The sequence below is a fragment of the Coregonus lavaretus genome (genome assembly GCF_964263955.1).
Source record: "Coregonus lavaretus genome assembly, contig: HAP1_SCAFFOLD_250, whole genome shotgun sequence".
Lineage (NCBI taxonomy): Eukaryota > Metazoa > Chordata > Actinopteri > Salmoniformes > Salmonidae > Coregonus > Coregonus lavaretus.
The window spans coordinates 467972-487010 of NW_028161097.1; the positions used below are offsets into that span (position 1 = coordinate 467972).

General features: G+C 44.6%; 1 protein-coding gene across 1 annotated transcript in view; it reads right to left on the reverse strand.

Annotated features, from left to right (window-relative positions):
* Positions 1-4773: 4773 nt before the first annotated feature.
* The window catches only part of LOC311121107 (3-hydroxyacyl-CoA dehydrogenase type-2-like), a 31878-nt gene continuing 17612 nt past the window's right edge, over positions 4774-19039 (reverse strand). Inside the window, exons 3-7 of the mRNA XM_084195638.1 lie at positions 14548-14712; positions 12624-12752; positions 12074-12182; positions 5650-5690; positions 4774-5274 (exon numbers count right to left, since the gene is read on the reverse strand). Coding sequence (XP_084051764.1) covers positions 5125-5274; positions 5650-5690; positions 12074-12182; positions 12624-12752; positions 14548-14712 — 594 coding nt within the window. The 3' untranslated portion in view covers positions 4774-5124. The remainder of the gene's footprint in view (positions 5275-5649; positions 5691-12073; positions 12183-12623; positions 12753-14547; positions 14713-19039) is intronic.

Sequence of the window (19039 nt, forward strand, 5' to 3'; positions counted from 1 at the left end):
CAACCCTCTGGGTGGAAGAAACACAAACAAATATCACAAGTCCACTACAGGGTTAACCTGGATGGCAGGAAGCTTGGCCCCAGTGATGTACTGGGCCGTACGCACTACCCTCTGTAGTGCCTTGCGGTCGGAGGCCAAGCAGTTGCCATACCAGGCGGTGATGCAACCAGTCAGGATGCTCTCGATGGTGCAGATGTAGAATTTGAGGATCTGAGGACCCATGCCAAATATTTTCAGTCTCCTGAGGGGGAATAGGCTTTGTCGTGCCCTCTTCACGACTGTCTTGGTGTGTTTGGACCATGATAGTTCGTTGGTGATGTGGACACCAAGGAACTTGAAGCTCTCAACCTGTTCCACTACAGCCCCGTCGATGAGAATGGGGGCGTGCTCAGTCCTCTTTTTTTTCCTGTAGTCCACAATCATCTCCTTTGTCTTGGTCACGTTGAGGGAGAGGTTGTTATCCTGGCACCACACGGCCATGTCTCTGACCTCCTCCCTATAGGCTGTATCAGGACAAACACTTAAATATCAGGACAAACACTTAAAATGAATTATCAAGGAAAACAAAATCTGTATGTGAATATTCTAAGTTATTATATTTCAATAAAAACATTTTGTTCAATACGGGGAAATACTACATTTCCCAGAATGCATTAGTTTAACCCTAAAGTCGACCCTCAGGCCTTCAAAAAGACGCCAAAGAAATGAAATGGTTGGTGGAAATATGATTGGCTATTCTAAGCACTAATGTTAAAAGATAATATGAACATTGTTTCCAGAGAAAAGTTATATATTATTTGGTATCTGGAAGTGTGACCTGTCAGATTCAATGAAACTCATGTTCTGACCGAGTGGAATTTCTTTGAATTGCACTAAATTAAATTCTACTTCCTGTCACTCCAACTCAAATTCTACATCCTGTGGGGTGTGGCCAATTTAATTTGATTTTCAACTCAGGAGATGAATGGGAGTCAATTCCAAAATTCTGAATTTATCCCAACCCTGTTATGAACGTTAGAATGTTTATTTCTTGATAGAGTTTGTGGTGGAGGTGAGGGAGGAGCTTCATTCTGAGGGGGAGGGGAGATGGGAGAGGTACCTGTATGTGTCTGGAGATGTCAATAATCTGGAGTTGCCCCTCCTCCCATACTCCACCTACCACTTCCGGGTCAGCGGGGTCAACGACCTCGGGAGGAGCGAACACTCGGAACCCTCTGAGACTTACAGCACCCCTCCTTCAGGTATGACAGAGACACAGAGACAACACACACACACACACACAGAGACAACACACACACAGAGACAACACACACACACAGAGACAACACACACAGAGACAACACACACACACACACACACAAGAAAGACAACACACACACACACACAAGAAAGACAACACACACACACACACAAGAAAGACAACACACACACACAAGAAAGACAACACACACACACACACACAGAGACAACACACACACACACACAGAGACAACACACACACAGAGACAACACACACACACACACACACACAGAGACAACACACACACAGAGACAACACACACACACAGAGACAACACACACACACACAGAGACAACACACACAAGACAACACACACACACACACAAGAAAGACAACACACACACACACACACACAAGAAAGACAACACACACACACACACAAGAAAGACAACACACACACACAAGAAAGACAACACACACACACACACACAGAGACAACACACACGCACACACAGAGACAACACGCACACACAGAGACAACACGCACACACAGAGACAACACGCACACACAGAGACAACACGCACACAGAGACAACACGCACACAGAGAGACAACACGCACACAGAGAGACAACACACACACGCGCACACAGACAACGCGCACACAGAGACAACACGCACACAGAGACAACACGCACACAGACAACACGCACACAGAGACAACACGCACACAGACAACACGCACACAGACAGACAACACGCACACAGACAACACGCACACAGAGACAACACGCACACAGAGAGACAACACGCACACAGACAACACGCACACAGAGACAACGTGCACACAGAGACAACACGCACACAGAGAGACAACACGCACACAGACAACACGCACACAGAGACAACGTGCACACAGAGACAGCACGCACACAGACAACGTGCACACAGAGAGACAACACGCACACAGACAACACGCACACAGAGACAACGTGCACACAGAGAGACAACACGCACACAGACAACGTGCACACAGAGACAACACGCACACAGAGAGACAACGCGCACACAGAGAGACAACACACACACAGAGAGACAACACACACACACACACAAGACAACACACACACGCGCACACAGACAACGCGCACACAGAGACAACACGCACACAGAGACAACACGCACACAGAGAGACAACACGCACACAGACAACACGCACACAGAGACAACACGCACACAGACAACACGCACACAGAAAGACAACACGCACACAGAGACAACACGCACACAGAGAGACAACACGCACACAGACAACACGCACACAGAGACAACGTGCACACAGAGACAACACGCACACAGAGAGACAACACGCACACAGAGAGACAACACGCACACAGAGAGACAACACGCACACAGAGAGACAACACGCACACAGAGAGACAACACGCACACAGAGACAACGTGCACACAGAGACAACGCGCACACAGAGACAACGCGCACACAGAGAGACAACGCGCACACAGACAACACGCACACAGAAAGACAACACACACACAGACAACACACACACAGACAACACGCACACAGAGACAACACGCACACAGAGAGACAACACGCACACAGAGACAACAAGCACACAGAGAGACAACACGCACACAGACAACGTGCACACAGAGACAACACGCACACAGAGAGACAACGCGCACACAGAGAGACAACACGCACACAGAAAGACAACACGCACACAGACAGACAACACGCACACAGAGAGACAACGCGCACACAGAGAGACAACGCGCACACAGACAGACAACGCGCACACAGACAGACAACACGCACACAGAAAGACAACGTGCACACAGAGACAACACGCATACAGAGAGACAACACGCACACAGACAACACGCACACAGAGAGACAACACGCACACAGAGAGACAACACGCACACAGAGAGACAACACGCACACAGAGACAACGTGCACACAGAGACAACACGCACACAGACAACGTGCACACAGAGACAACACGCACACAGACAACACGCACACAGAGACAACACGCACACAGAGAGACAACACGCACACAGACAACACGCACACAGAGAGACAACACGCACACAGACAACACGCACACAGAGACAACGTGCACACAGACAATGTGCACACAGAGACAACACGCACACAGAGAGAGAACGCGCACACAGAGAGACAACGCGCACACAGACAACACGCACACAGAAAGACAACACGCACACAGAGACAACACGCACACAGAGAGACAACACGCACACAGACAACACGCACACAGACAACACGCACACAGAGACAACGTGCACACAGAGACAACACGCACACAGAGACAACACGCACACAGACAACGTGCACACAGAGACAACACGCACACAGAGACAACACGCACACAGAGAGACAACACGCACACAGACAACACGCACACACAGAGACTCACATGGCCTCTCCTATCATTGCTACGCAGACGACACACAATTAATCTTCTCTCGCATCTCTGCATGTCTGGCAGACATATCAGTGTGGGTGTCGGATCACCACCTCAAGCTGAACCCTGGCAAGACGGAGCTGCTCTTCCTCCCGGGGAAGGACTGCCCGTTCCATGATCTCGCCATCACGGTTGACAACTCCGTTGTGTCCTCCTCCCAGAGTGCAAAGAACCTTGGCGTGACCCTGGACAACACCCTGTCGTTCTCCGCCAACATCAAGGCGGTGACCCGATCCTGTAGGTTCATGCTCTACAACATTCGGAGAGTACGACCCTGCCTTACACAGGAAGCGGCACAGGTCCTAATCCAGGCACTTGTCATCACCTGCCTGGATTACTGCAACTCGCTGTTGGCTGGGCTCCCTGCCTGTGCCATTAAACCCCTACAACTCATCCAGAATGCCGCAGCCCGTCTGGTGTTCAACCTTCCCAAGTTCTCTCGCGTCACCCCGCACCACCGCACACTCCACTGGCTTCCAGTTGAAGCTCGCATCTGCTACAAGACCATGGTGCTTGCCTACGGAGCTGTGAGGGGAACGGCACCTCCGTACCTTCGGGCTCTGATCAGTCCCTACACCCAAACGAGGGCATTGCGTTCATCCACCTCTGGCCTGCTGGCTCCCCTTCCTCTACGGAAGCATAGTTCCCGCTCAGCCCAGTCAAAACTGTTCGCTGCTCTGGCACCCCAATGGTGGAACAAGCTCCCTCACGACGCCAGGACAGCGGAGTCACTCACCACCTTCCGGAGACATTTGAAACCCCACCTCTTTAAGGAATACCTGGGATAGGATAAAGTAATCCTTCTACCCCCCCCCAAAAAAATATATATATATATTAAAGTGGTTATCCCACTGGCTATAAGGTGAATGCACTAATTTGTAATTCGCTCTGGATAAGAGCGTCTGCTAAATGACGAAAATGTAAAATGTAAAATGTTCTATTGTTGCAGTGGCATCATTTCAGCTAAAGCTGTGGGAAAAACGTAACATGTTTGTATTGTTGGAGAGAAAGTCTGAAAAACAGGATGAGGATTTTTATTAGTTACAAAACCACAGGGAGCGTAGCGTAGTACTTCAGTGCTTTGGGTATGAAGAACAGAAACATACATGCATTCATTTGAGCTATAGTAGGGATATACGGGTTACAGTTTTACATTCCAGTTGGTGTCAAATGTCCCGTGTGGCTCAGTTGGTAGAGCATGGCACTTGCAACGCCAGGGTTGTGGGTTCAATTCCCACAGGAGACCAGTACCAATGAAAATGTATGCACTCACTAAGTGGCTCTGGATAAGAGCGTCTGCTAAATGTACTCCCCACTCCAACTACACACTCCCCCACTCCCTCACGTCCTCAGGGTAGCCCGTCCGTCCTCAGGGTTGCATGCGGATGCCTCCGTCCAGCCTGATGACCTCTCCGTTGATCATGGGGTTCTCAGCCAGTGATGTCACCAGGTGGGCAAACTCCGCAGGGTCTCCCAGGCGGGACGGGAAAGGCACCTGACGGGCCAGGAACGACTGCACCTGGGAGGGAGAGAGAAAGAGAGAGGTGAGAGTGGGGGTTAGACTGGATAGAGAGAGGTGTGGGGGGGGTTAGTACGGTGTGGGGGGGGGGGGGGGTTAGTATAGAGCGAGAGGTGGGGGGTTACTATGGAGAGAAAGGTGTGGGGTTACTATGGAGAGAGGTGTGGGGGGGGTTAGTACGGAGAGAGAGGTGTGGGGGGGGTTAGTACGGAGAGAGAGGGGTGGGGGGGGTTAGTACGGAGAGAGAGGGGTGGGGGGGGTTAGTACGGAGAGGGGGGTGTGGGGGGGGTTAGTACGGAGAGAGAGGGGTGGGGGGGGTTAGTACGGTCTGACCCCTGGACACCATGTGTCCTGTGTCTGTGTGAGTGAACGTACCTTCTCAGGCAGACCAGCCAGGAGAGGAGTAGCAAACAGACCTGGGGGATAGAGTTAACGTCTTACTCGTTAAATACTAATAAAGCTTGTTTCAATTTCAATTTGAGACACAGAAGGAAAGAGTTGGTATATAGTGTACTGTATAAAGTACTGTGTCTGTATATAGTGTACTGTATATAGTGTACTGTGTCTGTATATAGTGTACTGTATATAGTGTACTGTCTGTATATAGTGTACTGTATATAGTGTACTGTGTCTGTATATAGTGTACTGTATATAGTGTACTGTATATAGTGTACTGTGTGTCTGTATATAGTGTACTGTATATAGTGTACTGTGTGTCTGTATATAGTGTACTGTGTGTCTGTATATAGTGTACTGTGTGTCTGTATATAGTGTACTGTGTGTCTGTATATAGTGTACTGTGTGTCTGTATATAGTGTACTGTATATAGTGTACTGTGTGTCTGTATATAGTGTACTGTGTGTCTGTATATAGTGTACTGTGTGTCTGTATATAGTGTACTGTATATAGTGTACTGTGTGTCTGTATATAGTGTACTGTGTGTCTGTATATAGTGTACTGTGTGTCTGTATATAGTGTACTGTGTGTCTGTATATAGTGTACTGTGTGTCTGTATATAGTGTACTGTGTGTCTGTATATAGTGTATTGTGTGTCTGTATATAGTGTACTGTGTGTCTGTATATAGTGTACTGTATGTCTGTATATAGTATAATGTATGTCTGTATATAGTGTACTGTATATAGTGTACTGTGTGTCTGTATATAGTGTACTGTATATAGTGTACTGTATGTCTGTATATAGTGTACTGTATATAGTGTACTGTATGTCTGTATATAGTGTACTGTATAGTGTACTGTGTGTCTGTATATAGTGTACTGTATATAGTGTACTGTATGTCTGTATATAGTGTACTGTGTGTCTGTATATAGTGTACTGTATATAGTGTACTGTATGTCTGTATATAGTGTACTGTGTGTCTGTATATAGTGTACTGTGTGTCTGTATATAGTGTACTGTGTGTCTGTATATAGTGTACTGTGTGTCTGTATATAGTGTACTGTGTGTCTGTATATAGTGTACTGTGTGTCTGTATATAGTGTACTGTGTGTCTGTATATAGTGTACTGTATATAGTGTACTGTGTGTCTGTATATAGTGTACTGTGTGTCTGTATATAGTGTACTGTGTGTCTGTATATAGTGTACTGTATATAGTGTACTGTGTGTCTGTATATAGTGTACTGTGTGTCTGTATATAGTGTACTGTGTGTCTGTATATAGTGTACTGTGTGTCTGTATATAGTGTACTGTGTGTCTGTATATAGTGTACTGTGTGTCTGTATATAGTGTATTGTGTGTCTGTATATAGTGTACTGTGTGTCTGTATATAGTGTACTGTATGTCTGTATATAGTATAATGTATGTCTGTATATAGTGTACTGTATATAGTGTACTGTGTGTCTGTATATAGTGTACTGTATATAGTGTACTGTATGTCTGTATATAGTGTACTGTATATAGTGTACTGTGTGTCTGTATATAGTGTACTGTGTGTCTGTATATAGTGTACTGTATGTCTGTATATAGTGTACTGTATATAGTGTACTGTGTGTCTGTATATAGTGTACTGTATGTCTGTATATAGTGTACTGTGTGTCTGTATATAGTGTACTGTGTGTCTGTATATAGTGTACTGTGTGTCTGTATATAGTGTACTGTATATAGTGTACTGTGTGTCTGTATATAGTGTACTGTATATAGTGTACTGTGTGTCTGTATATAGTGTACTGTGTGTCTGTATATAGTGTACTGTATATAGTGTACTGTGTGTCTGTATATAGTGTACTGTATATAGTGTACTGTGTGTCTGTATATAGTGTACTGTGTGTCTGTATATAGTGTACTGTGTGTCTGTATATAGTGTACTGTATATAGTGTACTGTGTGTCTGTATATAGTGTACTGTATGTCTGTATATAGTGTACTGTATGTCTGTATATAGTGTATTGTGTGTCTGTATATAGTGTACTGTGTGTCTGTATATAGTGTACTGTATGTCTGTATATAGTGTGCTGTATATAGTGTGCTGTGTGTCTGTATATAGTGTACTGTATATAGTGTACTGTATGTCTGTATATAGTGTACTGTATATAGTGTACTGTATGTCTGTATATAGTGTACTGTATATAGTGTACTGTATGTCTGTATATAGTGTACTGTATATAGTGTACTGTATGTCTGTATATAGTGTACTGTATATAGTGTACTGTGTGTCTGTATATAGTGTACTGTATGTCTGTATATAGTGTACTGTATGTCTGTATATAGTGTACTGTATGTCTGTATATAGTGTACTGTGTGTCTGTATATAGTGTACTGTATGTCTGTATATAGTGTACTGTATATAGTGTACTGTATGTCTGTATATAGTGTACTGTATATAGTGTACTGTATGTCTGTATATAGTGTACTGTATATAGTGTACTGTATGTCTGTATATAGTGTACTGTATATAGTGTACTGTATGTCTGTATATAGTGTACTGTATATAGTGTACTGTATGTCTGTATATAGTGTGCTGTATATAGTGTACTGTGTGTCTGTATATAGTGTACTGTATGTCTGTATATAGTGTACTGTATGTCTGTATATAGTGTACTGTATGTCTGTATATAGTGTACTGTGTGTCTGTATATAGTGTACTGTATGTCTGTATATAGTGTACTGTATATAGTGTACTGTGTGTCTGTATATCGTGTACTGTGTGTCTGTATATAGTGTATTGTGTGTCTGTATATAGTGTACTGTGTGTCTGTATATAGTGTACTGTGTATAGTGTACTGTGTGTCTGTATATAGTGTACTGTATATAGTGTACTGTATGTCTGTATATAGTATAATGTATGTCTGTATATAGTGTACTGTATATAGTGTACTGTGTGTCTGTATATAGTGTACTGTATATAGTGTACTGTATGTCTGTATATAGTGTACTGTATATAGTGTACTGTGTGTCTGTATATAGTGTACTGTGTGTCTGTATATAGTGTACTGTATATAGTGTACTGTGTGTCTGTATATAGTGTACTGTGTGTCTGTATATAGTGTACTGTGTGTCTGTATATAGTGTACTGTATGTCTGTATATAGTGTACTGTATGTCTGTATATAGTGTACTGTATATAGTGTACTGTATGTCTGTATATAGTGTACTGTATATAGTGTACTGTGTGTCTGTATATAGTGTACGGTGTCTGTATATAGTGTACTGTGTGTCTGTATATAGTGTACTGTGTGTCTGTATATCGTGTACTGTGTGTCTGTATATAGTGTACTGTGTGTCTGTATATAGTGTATTGTGTGTCTGTATATAGTGTACTGTGTGTCTGTATATAGTGTACTGTATGTCTGTATATAGTATAATGTATGTCTGTATATAGTGTACTGTATATAGTGTACTGTGTGTCTGTATATAGTGTACTGTATGTCTGTATATAGTGTACTGTGTGTCTGTATATAGTGTACTGTATATAGTGTACTGTGTGTCTGTATATAGTGTACTGTGTGTCTGTATATAGTGTACTGTATGTCTGTATATAGTGTACTGTGTGTCTGTATATAGTGTACTGTATATAGTGTACTGTGTGTCTGTATATAGTGTACTGTGTGTCTGTATATAGTGTACTGTGTGTCTGTATATAGTGTACTGCGTGTCTGTATATAGTGTACTGTGTGTCTGTATATAGTGTACTGTGTGTCTGTATATAGTGTACTGTGTGTCTGTATATAGTGTACTGCGTGTCTGTATATAGTGTACTGTGTGTCTGTATATAGTGTACTGTGTGTCTGTATATAGTGTACTGTATGTCTGTATATAGTGTACTGTATATAGTGTACTGTGTGTCTGTATATAGTGTACTGTGTGTCTGTATATAGTGTACTGTGTGTCTGTATATAGTGTACTGTGTGTCTGTATATAGTGTACTGTGTGTCTGTATATAGTGTACTGTATATAGTGTACTGTGTGTCTGTATATAGTGTACTGTATGTCTGTATATAGTGTACTGTGTGTCTGTATATAGTGTACTGTGTGTCTGTATATAGTGTACTGCGTGTCTGTATATAGTGTACTGTGTGTCTGTATATAGTGTACTGTGTGTCTGTATATAGTGTACTGTGTGTCTGTATATAGTGTACTGTATATAGTGTACTGTGTGTCTGTATATAGTGTACTGTGTGTCTGTATATAGTGTACTGTGTGTCTGTATATAGTGTACTGTGTGTCTGTATATAGTGTACTGTGTGTCTGTATATAGTGTACTGTATATAGTGTACTGTGTGTCTGTATATAGTGTACTGTGTGTCTGTATATAGTGTACTGTATATAGTGTACTGTGTGTCTGTATATAGTGTACTGTGTGTCTGTATATAGTGTACTGTGTGTCTGTATATAGTGTACTGTATATAGTGTACTGTATATAGTGTACTGTGTGTCTGTATATAGTGTACTGTGTGTCTGTATATAGTGTACTGTGTGTCTGTATATAGTATAATGTATGTCTGTATATAGTGTACTGTATATAGTGTACTGTGTGTCTGTATATAGTGTACTGTGTGTCTGTATATAGTGTACTGTGTGTCTGTATATAGTGTACTGTGTGTCTGTATATAGTGTACTGTATATAGTGTACTGTGTGTCTGTATATAGTGTACTGTGTGTCTGTATATAGTGTACTGTGTGTCTGTATATAGTGTACTGTGTGTCTGTATATAGTGTACTGTGTGTCTGTATATAGTGTACTGTATATAGTGTACTGTGTGTCTGTATATAGTGTACTGTGTGTCTGTATATAGTGTACTGTATATAGTGTACTGTGTGTCTGTATATAGTGTACTGTGTGTCTGTATATAGTGTACTGTGTGTCTGTATATAGTGTACTGTATATAGTGTACTGTATATAGTGTACTGTGTGTCTGTATATAGTGTACTGTGTGTCTGTATATAGTGTACTGTGTGTCTGTATATAGTATAATGTATGTCTGTATATAGTGTACTGTATATAGTGTACTGTATATAGTGTACTGTGTGTCTGTATATAGTATAATGTATGTCTGTATATAGTGTACTGTATATAGTGTACTGTATGTCTGTATATAGTGTACTGTATGTCTGTATATAGTGTACTGTGTGTCTGTATATAGTGTACTGTGTGTCTGTATATAGTGTACTGCGTGTCTGTATATAGTGTACTGTGTGTCTGTATATAGTGTACTGTGTGTCTGTATATAGTGTACTGTGTGTCTGTATATAGTGTACTGTATATAGTGTACTGTGTGTCTGTATATAGTGTACTGTGTGTCTGTATATAGTGTACTGTGTGTCTGTATATAGTGTACTGTGTGTCTGTATATAGTGTACTGTGTGTCTGTATATAGTGTACTGTATATAGTGTACTGTGTGTCTGTATATAGTGTACTGTGTGTCTGTATATAGTGTACTGTATATAGTGTACTGTATATAGTGTACTGTGTGTCTGTATATAGTGTACTGTGTGTCTGTATATAGTGTACTGTATATAGTGTACTGTGTGTCTGTATATAGTGTACTGTGTGTCTGTATATAGTGTACTGTGTGTCTGTATATAGTGTACTGTATGTATATAGTGTACTGTATATAGTGTACTGTATGTCTGTATATAGTGTACTGTGTGTCTGTATATAGTGTACTGTGTGTCTGTATATAGTGTACTGTATATAGTGTACTGTGTGTCTGTATATAGTGTACTGTATGTCTGTATATAGTGTACTGTATGTCTGTATATAGTGTACTGTATGTCTGTATATAGTGTACTGTGTGTCTGTATATAGTGTACTGTGTGTCTGTATATAGTGTACTGTATATAGTGTACTGTGTGTCTGTATATAGTGTACTGTGTGTCTGTATATAGTGTACTGTGTGTCTGTATATAGTGTACTGTATATAGTGTACTGTGTGTCTGTATATAGTGTACTGTGTGTCTGTATATAGTGTACTGTATGTATATAGTGTACTGTATATAGTGTACTGTGTGTATATAGTGTACTGTATATAGTGTACTGTGTGTCTGTATATAGTGTACTGTGTGTCTGTCTGTATACAGTGTGTGTGTGTGTCTGTGTGTCTGTATACAGTGTGTGTGTGTGTCTGTCTATATACAGTGTGTGTGTGTCTATGTCTGTATACAGTGTGTGTGTGTGTGTGTGTGTGTGTATGTCTATGTCTGTATACAGTGTGTGTGTGTGTGTGTGTGTGTGTGTGTGTGTGTATGTCTGTATACAGTGTGTGTGTGTGTGTGTGTGTGTGTGTGTGTGTGTGTGTGTGTATGTCTGTATACAGTGTGTGTGTAAACAGTGTGTGTACCGACCGGGTGCTATAGTAACCACTCTGATGCCCATGGGTGCCAGGTCTCTAGCGATGGGTAGAGTCATTCCTACGATGCCTCCTTTAGACGCAGAGTACGCTGCCTGGCCCACCTGGGGGGAGAATGGTCAATGCTGTCTAGCTTTCATGTCAGTGATTGTTAGCATGCTCATGTTGCTAGTACAGGTGTATCTACCTGTCCATCATAGGCTGTTAGCATGCTCATGTTGTTAGTACAGGTGTGTCTACCTGTCCATCATAGGCTGTTAGCATGCTCATGTTGCTAGTACAGGTGTATCTACCTGTCCATCATAGGCTGTTAGCATGCTCATGTTGTTAGTACAGGTGTGTCTACCTGTCCATCATAGGCTGTTAGCATGCTCATGTTGTTAGTACAGGTGTGTCTACCTGTCCATCATAGGCTGTTAGCATGCTCATGTTGCTAGTCCAGGTGTATCTACCTGTCCATCATGCTCATGTTGTTAGTACAGGTGTATCTACCTGTCCATCATAGGCTGCTAGCATGCTCATGTTGTTAGTACAGGTGTGTCTACCTGTCCATCATAGGCTGCTACACTAGCGGTGTTGATGATGCAGCCTCTGTGTCCGTCTGCGTCCGGTTCGTTCTTCCCCATCTCACCAACAGCCAATCGGATCACATTAAAGGTCCCCGCGATGTTCACCTACACACACACACAGAAAGTTTGTATGTGAAATTTAAAAAATGGGTATGCTTTTAAAATATATCTCTAAAGCTTTGTTCACACTGCAGGCCTTAATGCTCAAATCAGTTTGGTTTCTCAAATCCGTTGTGGAATACAGAATGCCCAAACAAGTTAGAAGTGAACAAAATCAGATGTGTGTGTTCAGACAGCAGTCATTTGCTGGCATGGCTAAGCTAGTTCTCATGGTAACGACGGGTGTGTGCGCAGTGGTAGGTTGATTGGTGGTGGTGCTCCTGCTTCCCGTCACTCAGAAGTTATGCAGCCAGCTAAGGTGACAATGCCTGCCATGGACGTTCCCCAGTTACTTTGAATGTTCTAAATCATAGTGTTAGAACTATTTTAAAGCCTCAAAGGATAAGATGATCCAACTTTCAGTTATTTTTGTCTAGCCACAGCAGTCAACTAGCTAGCGGTTTAGCTTACTAGCACATTCACCAATCAACAAGCTAGTTGGCTACCACATCCTCTTGTCAGACTGTCAGAGTCGCTAGCAAGCAACAAGATATGACAATAAAAACCACTTGAGGGCAAATCAATCAGATTTGACCGTTCAGACAAGTCACATGGAAAGGATTCAGATTTGTATCGGCTTTCAAACCACCTACGAAGGTCCTTTGAAATTTCTGATTCCATGTGCATTTTTTTTTTTTGGAGTCTCTTCAAACTGCCAATGTGAACAAGGCTTTAGATGTTAAGTCCCCTATTTGGATGGCTTTGAACGGTTCCGACTGTGAACGTCGTAGGGTCCCGTGTCTTATAGTGTCAGAAAGGCCAACCTGTCTGCTCTCCCCTGGAGAGGAGTGTCTGGTTTCACACGCCACATTTGCATAGGGAGTGACGTGTCACATTTTCTGGCCAATCCAGACAAAAGGAACAATTTTCTGTGTCTGTGAAACTCAGCTGCGCCTCAAATAGCGCATATGAAAACGGGAGAGTCCAGCGGATGCAACAATACTATACTGAACAAAAATATAAAACGCAACATGCAACAATTAACGATTTTACTAAGTTAGTTCATATGAGGAAAACAGTCATTTGAAATCAATTCATTAGGCCCTAATCTATGGATTTCACATGACTGGGCAGGGACGCAGCCATGGGTGGGCCTGGGAGGGCATCGGCCCACCCACTTGGGAGCCAGGCCCAGCCAATCAGAATGAGTTTTTCCCCACAAAAGGCTTAATTACAGACAGAAATACTCTGGAGTTTCATCAGCTGTCTGGGTGGCTGGTCTTAGACGATCCCGCAGGCGAAGAAGCCGGATGTGGATGTTCTGGACTGGCGTGGTTACACCTAGTCTGCGGTTGTGAGGCCGGTTGAACGTACTGCAAAATCCTCTTGCACAAAGCGAGGTCCATACAGAAACGGTTTGTCGAGATCGGTGTGATAGAACTTTACTGGCCTGCACAGATCCCTGACCTCAACCCCATCAAACACCTTTGGGATGAATTGGATCGCCGACTGCGAGCCAGGCCTAATCGCCCAACATCAGCGCCCGACCTCCCTAATGCTCCTGTGGCTGAATGGAAGCAAGTCCCCGCAGCAATGTTCCAACATCTAGTGGAAAGCCTTCCCAGAAGAGTGGAGGCTGTTATAGCAGCAAAGGGGGGGGGACCAACTCCATATTAATGCCCATGATTTTGGAATGAGATGTTGGACGAGCAGGTGTCCACATCCTTTTGGTCATGCAGTATATACTACATCATGTTTTAATAACCAGTCTAACTAGTAGGTGCAGCAGGCAGTGTCTTACAGTGATGACTCTAGTGAAGTCTTCTAGACTGTGGGGAACATCCTTTTTGAAGTTATAAGTCTTGACGGCAACGGCGATGCCAGCACAGTTCACCGCCAGGTCCAGCTTCCCAAACCGCTGCCGGGCCAGCTCCACCGCAGAACGCACATCTGCCTCTGACGTTACCTAGGCAACCAGGACACACAGAGGGGCGGGGTTTAGAAGTTTCCCAAACTGAGCAAAGTACTCCTGAAAGACGAGTAGGGGGTAAAGAGTACAGAGTAGGGGGTAAAGAGTAGGGGGTAAAGAGTAAAGAGTAGGGGGTAAAGAGTAGGGGGTAAAGAGTAGGGGGTAAAGAGTAGGGGGTAAAGAGTACAGAGTACGGGGTAAAGAGTAGGGGGTAAAGAGTACAGAGTAGGGGGTAAAGAGTACAGAGTAGGGGGTACAGAGTAGGGGGTAAAGAGTACAGAGTAGGGGGTAAAGAGTACAGAGTAGGGGGTAAAGAGTACAGAGTAGGGGGTAAAGAGTACAGAGTAGGGGGTAAAGAGTACAGAGTAGGGGGTAAAGAGTACAGAGTAGGGGGTAAAGAGTACAGAGTAGGGGGTAAAGAGTACAGAGTAGGGGGCAAAGAGTACAGAGTAGGGGGCAAAGAGTACAGAGTAGGGGGTAAAGAGTACAGAGTAGGGGGTAAAGAGTACAGAGTAGGGGGTAAAGAGTACAGAGTAGGGGGTAAAGAGTACAGAGTAGGGGGTACAGAGTAGGGGGTAAAGAGTACAGAGTAGGGGGTAAAGAGTACAGAGTAGGGGGTAAAGAGTAGGGGGTAAAGAGTACAGAGTAGGGGGTAAAGAGTACAGAGTAGGGGGTAAAGAGTACAGAGTAGGGGGTAAAGAGTACAGAGTAGGGGGTAAAGAGTACAGAGTAGGGGGTAAAGAGTACAGAGTAGGGGGCAAAGAGTACAGAGTAGGGGGCAAAGAGTACAGAGTAGGGGGTAAAGAGTACAGAGTAGGGGGTAAAGAGTACAGAGTAGGGGGTAAAGAGTACAGAGTAGGGGGTAAAGAGTACAGAGTAGGGGGTACAGAGTAGGGGGTAAAGAGTACAGAGTAGGGGGTAAAGAGTACAGAGTAGGGGGTAAAGAGTAGGGGGTAAAGAGTACAGAGTAGGGGGTAAAGAGTACAGAGTAGGGGGTAAAGAGTACAGAGTAGGGGGTAAAGAGTACAGAGTAGGGGGTAAAGAGTACAGAGTAGGGGGTAAAGAGTACAGAGTAGGGGGTAAAGAGTACCGAGTAGGGGGTAAAGAGTACAGAGTAGGGGGTAAAGAGTACAGAGTAGGGGGTAAAGAGTACAGAGTAGGGGGTAAAGAGTACAGAGTAGGGGGTAAAGAGTAGGGGGTAAAGAGTAAAGAGTAGGGGGTAAAGAGTAGGGGGTAAAGAGTAGGGGGTAAAGAGTACCGAGTAGGGGGTAAAGAGTACAGAGTAGGGGGTAAAGAGTACAGAGTAGGGGGTAAAGAGTACAGAGTAGGGGGTAAAGAGTACAGAGTAGGGGGTAAAGAGTACAGAGTAGGGGGTACAGAGTAGGGGGTAAAGAGTACAGAGTAGGGGGTAAAGAGTACAGAGTAGGGGGTAAAGAGTACAGAGTAGGGGGTAAAGAGTACCGAGTAGGGGGTAAAGAGTACCGAGTAGGGGGTAAAGAGTACCGAGTAGGGGGTAAAGAGTACCGAGTAGGGGGTAAAGAGTACAGAGTAGGGGGTAAAGAGTACAGAGTAGGGGGTAAAGAGTAGGGGGTAAAGAGTACAGAGTAGGGGGTAAAGAGTACAGTGTAGGGGGTAAAGAGTACAGAGTAGGGGGTAAAGAGTACCGAGTAGGGGGTAAAGAGTACCGAGTAGGGGGTAAAGAGTACCGAGTAGGGGGTAAAGAGTACCGAGTAGGGGGTAAAGAGTACCGAGTAGGGGGTAAAGAGTACCGAGTAGGGGGTAAAGAGTACCGAGTAGGGGGTAAAGAGTACCGAGTAGGGGGTAAAGAGTACCGAGTAGGGGGTAAAGAGTAGGGGGTAAAGAGTAGGGGGTAAAGAGTAGGGGGTAAAGAGTACCGAGTAGGGGGTAAAGAGTACCGAGTAGGGGGTAAAGAGTACCGAGTAGGGGGTAAAGAGTACCGAGTAGGGGGTAAAGAGTAGGGGGTAAAGAGTACAGAGTAGTGGGTAAAGAGTAGGGGGTACAGAGTAGGGATAAACAGTAGAGTAGGGGGCAGGGAATACAGAGTGGGGGGGGAGAATAAGGGGTGAAGAACAGGGGGTAAAGAGTAGGGGGTAAAGAGCAGGGGGTAAAGAGCAGGGGGTAAAGAGTAGGGGGTAAAGCGTACAGAGTAGGGGGTAAAGAGTACAGAGTAGGGGGTACAGAGTAGGGGGTAAAGAGTACAGAGTAGGGGGTAAAGAGTACAGAGTAGGGGGTAAAGAGTAGGGGGTACAGAGTACAGAGTAGGGGGTACAGAGTAGGGGGTAAAGAGTACAGAGTATGGGGTAAAGAGTACAGAGTAGGGGGTAAAGAGTACCGAGTAGGGGGTAAAGAGTACAGAGTAGGGGGTAAAGAGTACCGAGTAGGGGGTAAAGAGTACCGAGTAGGGGGTAAAGAGTACCGAGTAGGGGGTAAAGAGTACCGAGTAGGGGGTAAAGAGTACCGAGTAGGGGGTAAAGAGTACCGAGTAGGGGGTAAAGAGTACCGAGTAGGGGGTAAAGAGTACCGAGTAGGGGGTAAAGAGTAGGGGGTAAAGAGTACAGAGTAGGGGGTAAAGAGTAGGGGGTACAGAGTAGGGATAAACAGTAGAGTAGGGGGCAGGGAATACAGAGTGGGGGGGAGAATAAGGGGTGAAGAACAGGGGGTAAAGAGTAGGGGGTAAAGAGCAGGGGGTAAAGAGCAGGGGGTAAAGAGTAGGGGGTAAAGAGTAGGGGGTAAAGAGTAGGGGGTAAAGAGTACAGAGTAGGGGGTACAGAGTAGGGGGTAAAGAGTACAGAGTAGGGGGTAAAGAGTAGGGGGTACAGAGTACAGAGTAGGGGGTAAAGAGTACAGAGTAGGGGGTAAAGAGTACAGAGTAGGGGGTACAGAGTACAGAGTAGGGGGTAAAGAGTACCGAGTAGGGGGTAAAAGGTAAAGAGTAGGGGGTAAAGAGTACAGAGCAGGGGGTAAAGAGTAGGGGGTACAGAGTACAGAGCAGGGGGTAAAGAGTAGGGGGTACAGAGTAGGGGGTAAAAGGTAAAGAGTAGGGGGTACAGAGTACAGAGCAGGGGGTAAAGAGTAGGGGGTACAGAGTAGGGGGTAAAAGGTAAAGAGTAGGGGGTAAAGAGTAGGGGGTAAAAGGTAAAGAGCAGGGGGTACAGAGTAGGGGGTAAAAGGTAAAGAGCAGGGGGTAAAGAGTAGGGGGTAAAGAGTAGGGGGTAAAGAGCAGGGGGTAAAGAGCAGGGGGTAAAGAGCAGGGGGTAAAGAGCAGGGGGTAAAAGGTAAAGAGCAGGGGGTAAAGAGTAAAGAGCAGGGGGTAAAGAGCAGGGGGTAAAGAGCAGGGGGTAAAGAGCAGGGGGTAAAGGGTAAAGAATAGGGGGTAAAGAGTACAGAGTAGGGGGTAAAGAGTACAGAGTAGGGGGTAAAGAGTACAGAGTAGGGGGTAAAGAGTACAGAGTAGGGGGTAAAGAGTACAGAGTAGGGGGTAAAGAGTACAGAGTAGGGGGTAAAGAGTACAGAGTAGGGGGTAAAGAGTACAGAGTAGGGGGTAAAGAGTACCGAGTAGGGGGTAAAGAGTACAGAGTAGGGGGTAAAGAGTACAGAGTAGGGGGTAAAGAGTACAGAGTAGGGGATAAAGAGTACAGAGTAGGGGGTAAAGAGTACAGAGTAGGGGGTAAAGAGTACAGAGTAGGGGGTACAGAGTAGGGGGTAAAGAGTACAGAGTAGGGGGTAAAGAGTACAGAGTAGGGGGTAAAGAGTAGGGGGTACAGAGTACAGAGTAGGGGGTACAGAGTACAGAGTAGGGGGTAAAGAGTACAGAGTAGGGGGTAAAGAGTACCGAGTACGGGGTACAGAGTAGGGGGTAAAGAGTACAGAGTAGGGGGTAAAGAGTACAGAGTAGGGGGTAAAGAGTACCGAGTAGGGGGTAAAGAGTACAGAGTAGGGGGTAAAGAGTACAGAGTAGGGGGTAAAGAGTACAGAGTAGGGGGTAAAGAGTACAGAGTAGGGGGTAAAGAGTACAGAGTAGGGGGTAAAGAGTACAGAGTAGGGGGTAAAGAGTACAGAGTAGGGGGTACAGAGTAGGGGGTAAAGAGTACAGAGTAGGGGGTAAAGAGTACAGAGTAGGGGGTAAAGAGTAGGGGGTACAGAGTACAGAGTAGGGGGTACAGAGTACAGAGTAGGGGGTAAAGAGTACCGAGTAGGGGGTAAAGAGTACCGAGTAGGGGGTACAGAGTACAGAGTAGGGGGTACAGAGTACAGAGTAGGGGGTAAAAGGTAAAGAGTAGGGGGTAAAGAGTACAGAGCAGGG